Raw genomic sequence first — 13,307 nt, forward strand, 5'->3', positions numbered from 1 at the left:
ATTGGCGCACTGTCAAACTGTTTAATTGGGTTAAAGAGAGAAGACGAATGAAACCCCTATCAGACTCCATAGATAATTGATTTATAATGTATTTGCAGGGACAGTATGAAATCCTCACAGAGGAACGAGAGTTCTCTCAAAACAGTGGCTCTCCGTTAACATGATTTGCTTTATCCACAGGGACTGATCATGCTCGCTCCAGATCGGCACGGAGTGGAACCTGCACTCCAATCACCCCGGGCTCTACAGCGATCACACCCTGCACCCCACCCAGCTACTCCTGCCGCACCCCTGGGACCCCAGGCACCCCCAGCTACCCCAGGACCCCCCGCACACCTGGCACCCCCAGATCCATGAGCCTGGCACGCCAGGAGAAGAAGGTGGCCATCATCCGCACCCCACCCAAGTCGCCCGCGACCCCAAAACAGCTGCGCCCTCTGAACCAGCCCCTGCCTGACCTCAAGAACGTCAAGTCTAAGATCGGCTCCACAGATAACATCAAGTACCAGCCGAAGGGGGGGCAGGTAAGGAGAGTTCCATCATCTGGAACAATAAGAAGAAGAATCATACACTGTGGTGTGAGGTTTTGTGTGTTTTGTATCATTCTGTTTCTGTGTTCTTAGTATGTTAGTCATGGGGATTTTATTTGTGTGTGTGTGTGTGTTTTTGTTTTGTTTTTTCTAACACGGTTTTTAAACTAAAAGGTTCAGTAAAATAAGAAGTAGTTGCATCGTATAATGCTTATTGCAGAGCCTGTGTGTGGAGCCGTGAGTCAATGAGCAACTGCGACAGACTCACTCCCTTATGAGCTGGTACAGAATGAAGGTCAATGCCTGCTTTACAAACTGCATTGTAATACCAGACAGCGCTCTTTGACTGGTTCTGTTTAAGTGACTGGGCTTGTGATGTTTGCTCTGTGCAGAATATGCTGTTGCCTGTTGGTAACAGGTGTTTTAGGAGTGTGAAGCTGAATTGTGATCTGAAAGAAATGTGTGAAAAGAGAAAGGCATCAGCAGTCGCTGCCCCACCAGCTTGCCTTAAAGGTACAGAACCGCCTTGAAATGGGGGAGGAGATGTTATGCTTTTCTAGCTCATTATCTAACTCACAGGCTGCCTGAAAAAGAGCCAGTCATGGTTTTGTTGTTGTCTTATGAAACAATGTCATTGGGGATGTAGGAACAGGACTGAGACCTCCTAAAGCTCATCACACAACATGAACAAGGGATTGGATGGAAATTACTTCCCTACTAGACCAAGCCTTCAGTTAGTTAAACTCTTCATCATTTATTAGCAGTTTTGATCTATGCACAGGAATTTGTTATGGGATGCTGGTCATAGTGATCTACTTTTTTGTGGCATTGATACTTATCGTGTGTTATGTACAGTATCTAGTGGGTATATCTATTCAGTGTTACAGCACATTATTGAAATGGTTTGCTGTGGTTTTTATGTCATTTAAGATACCCTTGCAATGCTTTAATAGTAAAGCAGTACATTTTTATAATCCAGCACAGAGTCTAGCCAGGGACTTGAATCAGAAAAGAACCTGCAGAGGATTTGTCTCCCTGACTCCTCGGAATCATGTCTGGCTCTGAAAGGGGAAGGCTGTCTGGTGCAGTGAAGCGTGAATATGACTGGCTGGCCAGTGTCATCCTCAGCCTAATGGAAAGTGATGGCGAAACCGCTGCAGATTTCAAATTGAAGTTGCTTTGCCTGTGTGACAGGCAATGTCATATACTGCATTATACAGAAATGCAGTATTTGTTACAAAGTAAAGATTGCCCCTTAATACCCAATGTTATATTCCACGTCAAGTCTAATATGCTACACAGTGCTGCTTTACCGCCGATTATCTTGCTGTAAGCCATGCTGTCCTTCTGCGGTTGCGTAAGAGATGGACTGGAATATAGTGCTGCCTAAACGGGCAGCTCAGGTCACAGTTCTGGGTTGGATGACAGGCTGTCTGTGAGCAATCAGGTTCATAGCTTGGGGACCGAGTTAAGTAATGACCGTCTAGCACTTTTTCAGTTTATTTAGAGCAGAAATAAGGAATTTTCCACCACGGCTGACTGGAGTTGTCTAAATGTATCCTCCATCTGCACGCAACGGATGACAGGATGTGAGGAAATAGTTAGAAGATGATCTGGTTCAAGATTTATTGTTAGACAAAGATATTTCCATATATTTTTCCTGAGTGGTATATTCCTCGTTTCACATCACAGGCACACTTAGAGGGAAACTACAGTAGAACAGCTTGTTATCATGAGGGTCCAAGGAACAACCAACATGGTGATCACAGTGAAAAGTTTGATGCAGCATAGTCAGTGGCTGGTCTGACTGTGTTGTCAGCGTCAGAGGAATATGTTTATAAAGTAATTGTAGCTAACAAAGTAATTCCATAACACTTAGCTGTTTTGAAATTCCATTAGCTACATAGGTCACAAATGTGCAGTTTTGAAGCAAAAAAGGAATGTTATAGCCAACATGAATTTAAAATTTAAAACATGACATCAGTTACTACTTTAGGTAAAAGGAAGTTAAATTTGTCTCGGCCTTTTGTAAGGAAGCACATGTTTGAGAAAACATGCATTTAATCTTAAAGCATGATCCCTGGTACAACTCTAGGTGTAAGACATCTCATTAGAGGAAAGTACCTTTCATTTAGCACTCAGGGAAAGCTGCACTGGGGAAGCGTAGGCCTGCTTTACCTTGTCTGTGGATACAGTATGCTACTACCTGGCATGACAATACACTGCTGGTTTCTTAAAATCAGCTTGAGGATGGTTCTGCTGGTTTAGTGTGCTGCTTTGGATTTCATTTGAGATCTTCCAGATTCTTTCATGCCTGCATTTTCTGCTGAACATCAGGTAACACAGATCAACTGATAAAAAAAAAAAAATAGCTGTTTCTAAACCCAGACTGAAGTTCATTCTTTGTGACTGAATCAGTCTATGGCTGTTTACCATTGTCCACTTTATGCATGATTGCAGTGGTGCACAATGCCAGCTACACATTTACTTTTAGTAATATCGCCAGTAAATGCAGCTCTTGATCTGCTTCAAAACATCCCTAACTTCCTGGTTCATTTGCAGGATAATGTACTGTTACAGTGGAATACTGGTTCTCATAGTGATTTTATTTTTAAGTAATAAACCAGTGTCAATCGTATCATATGGTGTGCAGTGACATCTCTCTGTCCAGATGTATAGAACCACATAATTGTTAACACTTTAGCTTCTGTAATGCAAAGGGATTTCCCACATCAGATTCCAGGCCTCCCCTAAATATGCCAAAGTAATAAATTAGTTTTTAGAAGAAAGCTGCAAAGTGGACTGAAGTGTCCTCCTCCAGGGCCAGTATATATTACTGCAGCCTCAGAGTGTGGGTTCATTAACTTGTGCTGCAATTTGTGCACGAGCAGCAGTATTCAATAAAACAAATGAGAAGAAGAAAACAGCATCTCGTATGCAGTCGTTTTATACATGGCTCGTGTTTTTCTGCCTCCGTAAAGTAGGCCGACTAAACCCGCTCCCCCTCTTTGTTACAGGAACTAATTCAAGAAATTCAGGCCATGTCTTATCAGATAGAAGGGGCTGTAATGTTGAAGAATTCACATTCATAACCCTTAACTTGAGAGTCTTTTCACTGTGCAGTGCTATTGCAATTCACATTGTTGAGAAAAGGGTGTGGTAAGTGCTGTCTTGTCAGGTGGAGTGGGGCTGCTAAGTTATTGTCCGTATTACTTTGTAGACGACAGTTCTCTGTATTACTTTGTAGACAACAGTTCTGTCTTCTGACTGGTTGTCCTCCCTTTGTTTAGCCTGCCACAGCCTCTACATTGATATTAGTGGTCTTGTTTTGTGTTTGGTTAACCCTGTTTTCTTGTTCTTATGTACCTCTTTGTGGTCTAGCTTACCGTTGCTGTTTTCTAGTGTAGAAGCTTTTTGTCTTTCGTAGGTGTTGTCTTATTCATTTTAAGCAATGCAAATGTGATTTTTATCACTGATCTGTGGCTTTGTTTTTGTTTGTTGAACTATACCCATAGTTGTTCCCAGCAATTGTCCAGTGGTTTCTGTATAACCTTATATGTTCCTTGTGTTGTATACTTGTGTCTTATGGTGCCGTTATTATATCTATTTAATTCTAATTTTAGATGTTTTCAGCAAATTTCAGAACTGCTGTATGTTTAACAGAGCACACATTCAATCATTTATCAAGAAACCAACACATTAGAAAAAACAAATCAAGGCAGTTCTTTGCATCTGCATGTTAGAAAAGCCTAAGAAGATAACTACTTATGCCCCAGGGCCAGAATGTATAGTAGCACTAATTGGATGAAAAATTGTGAGACAGGAAAATCATGCACTCTGCTCTCTCCATGCATTAGATGAGAGTAGTGTAGGCAAGGGGAAGGATAGCACTTTATCTCCCGTATGTGGAAAGATGATATATTTAATCCCTTACCGATCATACAAATACAGCATCAGCAGTTTGTGTTTCAGCAGGTGAATAACTTCTGATAGCACCCTTTCTATCAGAGGCCGATGGCACATCATCACCTTACCTCCTGCTCCCTGCACCCAGAACAGGCCCCCCCCCCCCTTGTCCAATGTATTGACCATATGAGAATCAACTGCAATGAAGGGGAAGTAAATTGGTGCAAACAGCAGAAGAGTGTAGTGGACTGCAGTTGAACTTTACTGTAACTACACTTCGGGGTGGTTACTATCTTGTTACAGTCTGCTGGTTTTTTTTTACTAAATTTACTGTACGTTCGCAGAGATTTTCCTTCCATTCTTTTAAGGTGTGTGCTTTACACGGCAGGAGTGCGCTAGTATGTGCTAGACGTTGTGTTGCCCTAAATGCTTGATCAATACACCCTACATGTTCTGCTCTTAGTCTGTGTCGAGAGGCGTGTCCACTGAATTCATGTTCCATTTACGAAACTCCGTCATAATCTGGCCTGACCATCAATCTATAGGGGAGGTGAGCATAATAGACCTAGAAACTCCCTTTTAGACTATATATATATACCAGTCAATATATATATATATATAAAATTAAAGAAATATATATTTCTATATCTTTCTAGATTCAGGTTTTAAGCAGGAAGTTGGACTTCAGCCACATTCAGTCAAAGTGTGGATCGAAGGATAACCTGAAGCATTCTCCAGGAGGAGGCAATGTATGTACCCTGCTTCTCACCTCCGGTGGGATAAATATAGTCAATTCCACATAGAGAGATTATGCAGCAGATGAAGAACTAGAAAGGATGTTATTTCAGACACAGTAGTTTAATAGAATGAGGCTTAAACGATAGGAGTTTGGTAGGGTCCATGTGCTGGCAGTCTCTTAAGAGGGCCTTTCCCCTCTAGGTTCATGTTGAGTTCTACACCAGGTCCATAGTGATTACAAATCATTGTAATCTAGCTGCTGTTGGCTTAGGTGAGTTCTGATGACCCCATATCATGGACAAGGGTCTGCATCACAACATAAATATCACAACTAGCTACTGGCAATCCTGCATTTAAGGTGTAAACGGTACTGTGCCTCTTTTGGAAGATGGTATACTCTGCTGCCTCACTCAGGTGTCCTCAATGCTCATATACTGTGCCGGCTCTTACCCTGGATGTTTGATTCAGTATGGTGACGTCAGTAGCTGCAGTCCTGGTTACAAACAGTCTGTTTAAGGACATTCCTACCTGTCTGCTGGGACCCTTCCCATACTCAGCATCCATTTCACAAGCCTCTGCCATAGTCTGTGTCGAACCACCACAAATGAAGGCTGCGTTTCAAGGGAAAGTTGTCTGGGTTCCATGGCAGCAATCTAATCTAAGATTTGAAGTAGCAAGTTATTTTTTATGCTTGGCGGGTAACTGCTGTATCATTTGTATGCAAACTTCATTATTAAATGAGGTCGGGCACTGAGAGATCAAATGTGCCATTCCAAAGGCCTATTTCCAAGCAGTAATCTTGCTGTTTGGGTATTAAATTGAAAATATTTGTGTCTCACCTGTACACACATTCCCACTCTACAGTACAGTATGCGTTTTACTTTGATACTGTAAATAGGTGCATGTAAGTGTTTTTATCATCATGGATCCATTTCATGCCAATGTGCCATCTTAATTTGAACTTTCTTATTCCTTTCTTTTATTATTTTATTGGGGTAACATACACTAAGCACACCATCCTGTGCATTGCAAGAAATGTGTCTTATGCTCAACTGTTTTTATTTAGTAACTTCTTTTTTTTGCAAATGCTGTGACATTCATACCATGCTGGTTAAACAGGAATTTTAACTCATAGCTATTTATATATGAAATGGACATACAGTAGTTCTAGTTTGCCCTGGAGAGTACACTTGCCCACAGGATAGGATGCATTTTGGTAACAGACAAGACTGATTCCGTCCAAGCTATGAGAATAGAGACTTGCTTACATATGTTACACATCCAGATATCTAGTCTTTGAATATAACATTCCAACTTTAAAACATCCCATTTGAAATGATGAAGCATCATACAACGGTGAAGCATGCATCTGAGTCCTATTCCAGCGCTTAATAAAAGCTTGCTCCCATGTCAGAGAAACTGAGTGGAGCAGTCTGTAGGCTTTGTAATCCATCTGGGAATGACCTGGACCTCCTTTCTAAATTGAATTGAAGCAGAAGTATGTGTCACTATACTTAACCGTTTTTGTGTCATTTTTTTTTTTGATTACGGCCTCTTTCTAGCTGACCTCAGCAGAACAAATATATGCAACATCAGATGTCACACAATCAAAAATAATCTCAGAAGTTATTATCTGAACATATTTTAACATAAAAAAATAAATAAATAAATCAGCACTCATGTACCAAAAAAACTTGGGCTGCGTTTTACAAAGAAGTTTGTTGTATGGCAATACATGTTGCTTCCGATGACCTTTGTGCTCGTTTGATCAGGTTTGCTAATATAAAGCTACTTGCCAGTCCTTGCCAATCCCTTAGCATTCTGCTGACGTCAGCCAGAAAAGCACATGCCATTGATTTAGTCTTGGCTCTCTTGATCCAAGCTCACGTGAAAAAAACCAATCAAAACTGTGTCGTTAAGTTTGGATAAAGTGCCTATCATTTTCAGGTTCTCATACCAAGTGTAAAAGTTGATTTTAGCCACGTTCAGGCTAAATGCGGCTCCCTGGAGAAAAGACAATATTCCCCTACAGTTGGAAATGTGAGTTTTTAACCTCTAACAATCAATGTTGTATGATGTCTTTCATTGTCAGAATGTCAGGCTTGGCCAGGGGCACAAATAACAGGATGTGAAATACTCAGATGTTCTAGAAGAAACTATATGAATTTGAATTGAACGCCAGCTTTTTAAACAATGATGAAAGACTTTGTCTTCCTTGTCTTTCATGTTGACTGAGGTGTAAAAAGCCCAGACAATACATAATGTCTAGAATGGATTGGGTTGAGTCGAACCCAGTTAAACTCCACCTGAGCAAGCAAGCTGTACTCAACAGTGAGTACATTCTTAACAGGCTGGATTTATTTCCTTTTAGTCAATCATGACAGACCTGGAGGAGAAAAGTTCCAGGACCATCCATACAAAAATACAAAGCTGGGCTTTTACTTGAAATGTTCTCACGGTCACTCCAGTCCCACACGCTCCATCTTCCTGCATGCATTTATACTGGGTTGGTTTGATGTGGATTAAAATACATACCTACTTGAGTAAGCAGAATTTCAGTTCCGTAAAATGAAAATGTAAGAATAGGGAGCTTTCCTGCTTAAAAACTAAAGAATTGAGTATAAAACAGAAATCCTTTCTATATATTATGATGCTTCCATTTATTTATTTTTGCCATGCTTGCTCTCACAATATGCTGTTGTTTTTTTGTTTGTTTTTTTTGGTTTTACTTTTGCCACTCAGGATACATATACAAAACCTATTTAATTGAACCTTACATTTTAATTTACATGGAGAAATGGGCCTATTCGGTGTTTACTGTTTATTCTAGTCACTGACTGATGTGTTCAATCGTAGCACAATGTTTCTACATAGGTGCATTGCAGTCTTTTGGTGCGTAAATGTTCACATAAAGACAAGCAACAAGCAAACAAGCAAGCCAGTGCCTCTCCTATTGAAAGCAAGCACACACTGTATTATGCCACCAAGCAAAAGCACAGTGACTGTCATTGATGTCATGTGACCCTTTCCCCACGACTCTTAGCACTCATTTCCTGTGACTGAATTCCTGTTCAGGCAGGGTTCAAAACCATGATGGAAGAGCTGTGTGGCAGGATAGGCCCCCGCATAGAGCAGAATACAAAAGCAGTTCTCAACCACATCCTGCACACACCTCAACAAAACAGTATTACTTTTTTTTAAAGAAAAAAAAAAAAAAATAATATATATATATATATATATATATATATATATATATATATATATAATATATATATATATATATATATATATTTAACAGAAAAACTGTAGTAAATTTTGGTCATATTTTTCCAGATACAAATTCAGAGCAAGAAGATTGATCTGAGTCATGTGACTTCAAAGTGTGGATCTCTCAGCAACATCCGCTACAGACCAGGTAACTTCCAGTGCAATCTATTTACACTGTCATGTCTTCATATACTGTCCTCTGCCTTGATCATGGACTCAGGTTTCTGGACAGTGCAGCGCCATCTGCTGGAAAGTTTCTCAATTGCAGGCTCGGCTGCTGGTGGTACATATTCACATTCTAATCTAAATGCAGTCAATTACCTGGACTGAGAGATGCTGGATAGGGCATTACCCAAAGAACTTAAAAGAAATGTTTCTTTCGAGAAAACTAACATTCTCAAAAAACCCTTAAAAGGGTTTTGCGAAACCACAGACTGGAAGTAATAAGGCAAAATGGGCTTTAAAAAGAAGAAAAAACAAAACCAGCCCCTAATAAAACATTGCTTCAAACAGTCCTTAAAGCTTTGTGAATAGGGTCTCCAGTCCCCTCATACACAGAGGCATTTCAACCCAGAATGTCCTGACTCCATCATTACACTGCACCACCCTGATAGTAAAGCTTCTAATTTCTAACATTGTTTTTTTTTTTTTTTTTTTTTTTTACTAATCTGACTTATCGAGAATAATATGCGGGTGTCTTGTTCTTCGTTTCTTGCAGGTGGTGGAAATATTAGGATTGAAAGTGTGAAATTGGATTTCAAAGACAAGGCTCACGCAAAGGTGGGCTCTCTGGACAACGCCCGCCACACACCTGGAGGGGGTCAAATACAGGTGAGCTCTGTCAGCTGAATCTCTGCAAACTGTATTGACAGTGCCAACTCACCACAACATGATAATGCTGACTGGTATAATCTTACACAGGTTTTACCCTGTGGAGATTTTTGAGCAAGGAAACCGGGTAGGTTTATTATACTTAGACCCCTGCTTTTCATTGAACCCCCTGTGCACCATTAAACTGGGTAGTAAAAACATGCTTCTTTTAACTGTTCAATCAAAAAGCATTAATTAAAAGGTACGTTGGGGCATAAAGAAAAACGAGAGGATATGTACACAATTTTTCTTTTCTAAATATATACCTGACACTTTAGTGGTCAGTTTTAGAGATGGTGTGGAAATAAATGTAGCACAGAGAAAATAAAGCTATGCAACAGAAATCACATCAGTTAGAAAAGCTCACCATATTTTTTCCATGCTTTCACTGCGCTTTGCTGCACGTTTTTTTTACCATACTTAAACAATTATACCTTTTAAAAAATAGACAGATGTTGTTTTTTTTGTTTCTTTTTGCAGTATTATGACAATACAGTAAAACTGCAATAAAATGCAATATTGTGGACAACTTAATAACACAATGTTACTGCAGTACAATGAAGGAATACTCCCAAGAGAGATTCCGAATGCTCCAGTACGATGGCTTATGCAGCAGTATTGCACAGTGCCCCCAGACGATGCAGCATTACTGTAGTATATATTTATATAAGGGTATTCCACAATGTTTTTATTTTTTATAATGGGTGCTACATGCTGACTCATTGAATGTTTATTTCTTCCCCCTAGATCGAAAGCCACAAGCTGTCCTTCAGGGAGTCAGCGCGGGCCCGAGTGGACCATGGAGCGGAGATTGTGACTCAGTCCCCAGGTATATCGGGGTCCACCTCCCCTCACCACCTCAGCAACGTCTCCTCCTCGGGCAGCATCAACCTGCTGGAGTCCCCACAGCTCGCCACCCTCGCCGAGGACGTGACGGCTGCGCTGGCCAAGCAGGGCTTGTGAGCACCTCCCTGTGTCCACTCTGTCTGCCCAGTAGTGCAGCGTATTCATGATTTCAAACAACAGCAAGCTATCTACATCATTCCTTCATGGCACAGCATGACAGTTACTGGGACCCTGCTAAGCATGGTTCCCGATTATTACTCAAAAGATTATTAAAAAATAAGCGATCACCACTTGTGACTGTGTCCTAGAAAAACAAAAAAAATGATCTTCTTTTTTTTTTTTCCGTTCGTGTCAGACAGACAAAGCACTCCTGACTTTTTTTGTTTTGTTTTAAATGGGTACAAAGTGATGCTACCATCCCACATGGTAAACGTTGTTGCTCATATTGCATTGACTTACAAACATGCATCTTACAACTGCAATAGGGCAGTTCACTCTAGTCCAGGGAATATTGATATACATATACATACGAGGCTACTTGTCGGCAACATTTCTGCATACAATTTTAAAAAGGGAGAACCTCAATTATAACTTATTATTGCAAGAATTAAATGGTATGATGAGCATGTATGAACTCTAGTGCAAAAAAAGAGGTTATTTTCTATTAAAAAACATTTAGTAAGTTATTTACTGATTTATTGGATATGGGAAAATACTTCATGTTTTGTAGATATTAGTGATTATGATACACAAAAACTGTGCTCTTCTTGTGCTCTCAAGATGTCCATGTTTTAATTGTATCTCACAGAAAAAATGGTGGATGAAAATGTACAGCAGTGCTGTATTATAATTCTCCAAGGCCCTTTACACCTGTGTCAGAGTGTTGTTATAATTAATAATTGCAATGCTTCATGAGCTTAATAGAAATCTTCTAGAATTAAAACCCTCTAAATACCAAACATGTATTTAATAAACCAGTATGAGGCAATGCACAGCTTCTCACAATATCAGCGTGCTGGTTTTGGGGAAAGGTATCTCCAGTATTAAAAACTCCAGTATTAATATCTATAATGGGAGCTCTGGTGTAACATTAACATTAGGTTGCAGCAGCACCATTATAATAACATCCCCGAGCCTCTTTTGAGTATTACACTATTTTAAAACTGAGCTTCAGTGTTCAGGAAAACAAAACTTACCTGTGTGTGTGTGTGTGTGTGTGTGTTTGAAAAGCAACTTGCTTTTAAAAATGCATGCATGCATGCATTGTAAACTGAGTATTTTAATTTAATTTATGTTTTATATGGCGTTTGGGCCCATTGAATTATTTTAAGCAGGGATCTGTTTCGAAACCCTGTCTGTTTATTTCTGAGTACATTTAAAAATGGACCTTGAATTGTTGAGGGTTTGCAGTCACATAACTAATCTGTTTAAATAATAGTTATTTGATTAAATTTAACTTAGGGAGCATTTCAAATCTGTGTCTGTTCAAATAACAGTTAGAACAATAGGTTTTTGTGTATAAACTTAAAAAAAAACATACAAAAAACATAGAGAATCACACTTGTCTCTCATCTGTTTGATACAGTGTTATAGTATATTTTTCTCTGTGGCCATTTGTGTTATCCCTTATAATATACGTAATGTTTCATTAAGCTTCTCTTTGCAGTATTGTGTTTCCTGCACCCTGCAGTTTCCACTGTTATATATATAATACTTGCTCTTGGGGGAAAAAAAAATATAGCATGAAGTGCTTTCTGTAACAGCCAAAAGCGGTGACCTGATTTTAGTGCCAGATGTTTCTGTAATGCTAGCTAAACACATTATTTAACCAAAATAAAACAAGTACAACGAAAACCGCATGGAAGAAAGCTTCTGAGGTTACCAGAGAAGGTTTCCAACGTGTAGAGGTTGCCGTTCATTCGATGAGACTCTGAAGCAACAAGCATGTCAGGAATCAGGGACAGAGCTTTGCTTTGCTGAAGTCGAACTGCTGACCTGAGCCATGCTGCTTTCCCAACACATTTACATCTAGAAAACGCTTACATTATGAATCTGTAACAAGCACTGCACAAGATTTAACAGCTTTCCTTAGGGTTAACCTATTAATGTCTGCTAAACAGTCAGAACCTTGGCCTTTAAAGGTAGGATGTTTACAGAACAGTACACACACACGCACACACACACATATGCAGGATTGTTCCTAGATTCCCCTCTAACCAGGGTTGAACCTTTGTGTCCAAAGTCTGTACTTTGTTTGACAAGGAGCATTTAGTCTAATAAGTTCAAGCAAAAGACGTCCCTTGATTCCAGTTGGTTCATTAAAGCAGCGTCCCTTACTGATACAGGTATATCAGGACATAAAATTGTGGGCCTCTTTTAATAGCTTTTAGCAAACCAGAGAAGTCATTCAAATCTGAACTCACTGTAGCCTTGTGCAGCCCATGTTAGAGCTCATTAACCCTAACCCATAACCCTACTCAATCAGTATAGCTGTGTTTTATGAAGTGAAGTGTGGCAATGGGATTCAGTTTCATTCCTGATGTGTGGACTGTACACAAGTCCTAGGGAACTGGAAATAAGTAATGCATTCAATTTATTACAATGTGGTATAGCGCTGACTAGTGTGCTTTTGAACTAGACTCTATGATTACTGTAGTTTGGTAACTAGGTATTGCAGCCTGAGAATTGTTTAGAGAGTGTGATGTCTGTTTTGTATAACTGGAGTGTGTGATAGCTGCAGCAGCACCTCTTGAAATACTTGAAAATAGGGGTCCTGTTTGAATGTGAGATGTTAGTAAATGCTTGCCAGTGCTTATAAAAAAGTATGATATGTATGGAGAGATTGTAGATAGAATTGTACTTTTATTTAGTGACTGTAATCTATGAATCATTCCAATCCCAGCTTGACTTGTTTCACATTAAAGCATTAAAACAGGTAGATTTGGTATGTATACAGAAGCTATGTAAGGAAAGCACTATTCCTAACTGTGCATTTTAAAGATAGATGAGAAATATAAAGGAAAATAAAGCAGGTCTTTTACCACTTTTGTGGTTGCACAAAAGCAACCCATCTTATATTTGATAACGCTTTTATATATGAAAGGTTCGACTTTGGCAAAGCGGTATTAGATTTACAGCTAGGGCCGGATT

The 13,307-nt window shown here is 39.6% G+C and overlaps 1 protein-coding gene across 19 annotated transcripts in view; it reads left to right on the forward strand.

Moving 5' to 3' along the window:
• The window catches only part of map2 (microtubule-associated protein 2), a 102,344-nt gene extending 90,968 nt beyond the window's left edge, over positions 1-11,376 (forward strand). For 13 of the 19 annotated variants that reach the window (XM_041263246.1, XM_041263250.1, XM_041263247.1 and 10 more), the window contains 6 exons: positions 181-524; positions 5,093-5,185; positions 7,122-7,214; positions 8,508-8,589; positions 9,160-9,272; positions 10,059-11,376. In XM_041263246.1, the coding sequence (XP_041119180.1) occupies positions 181-524; positions 5,093-5,185; positions 7,122-7,214; positions 8,508-8,589; positions 9,160-9,272; positions 10,059-10,274 (941 nt within the window). In that variant the 3' untranslated portion in view covers positions 10,275-11,376. Of the gene's footprint in view, positions 1-180; positions 525-5,092; positions 5,186-7,121; positions 7,215-8,507; positions 8,590-9,159; positions 9,273-9,362; positions 9,400-10,058 lie in introns of all 19 variants that reach the window. The other 6 variants (XM_041263255.1, XM_041263263.1, XM_041263264.1 and 3 more) reach the window with 4 other exon arrangements.
• Positions 11,377-13,307: the final 1,931 nt, after the last annotated feature.

Source organism: Polyodon spathula, chromosome 11 (assembly GCF_017654505.1).
Source record: "Polyodon spathula isolate WHYD16114869_AA chromosome 11, ASM1765450v1, whole genome shotgun sequence".
Classification (NCBI taxonomy): Eukaryota; Metazoa; Chordata; class Actinopteri; order Acipenseriformes; family Polyodontidae; genus Polyodon; species Polyodon spathula.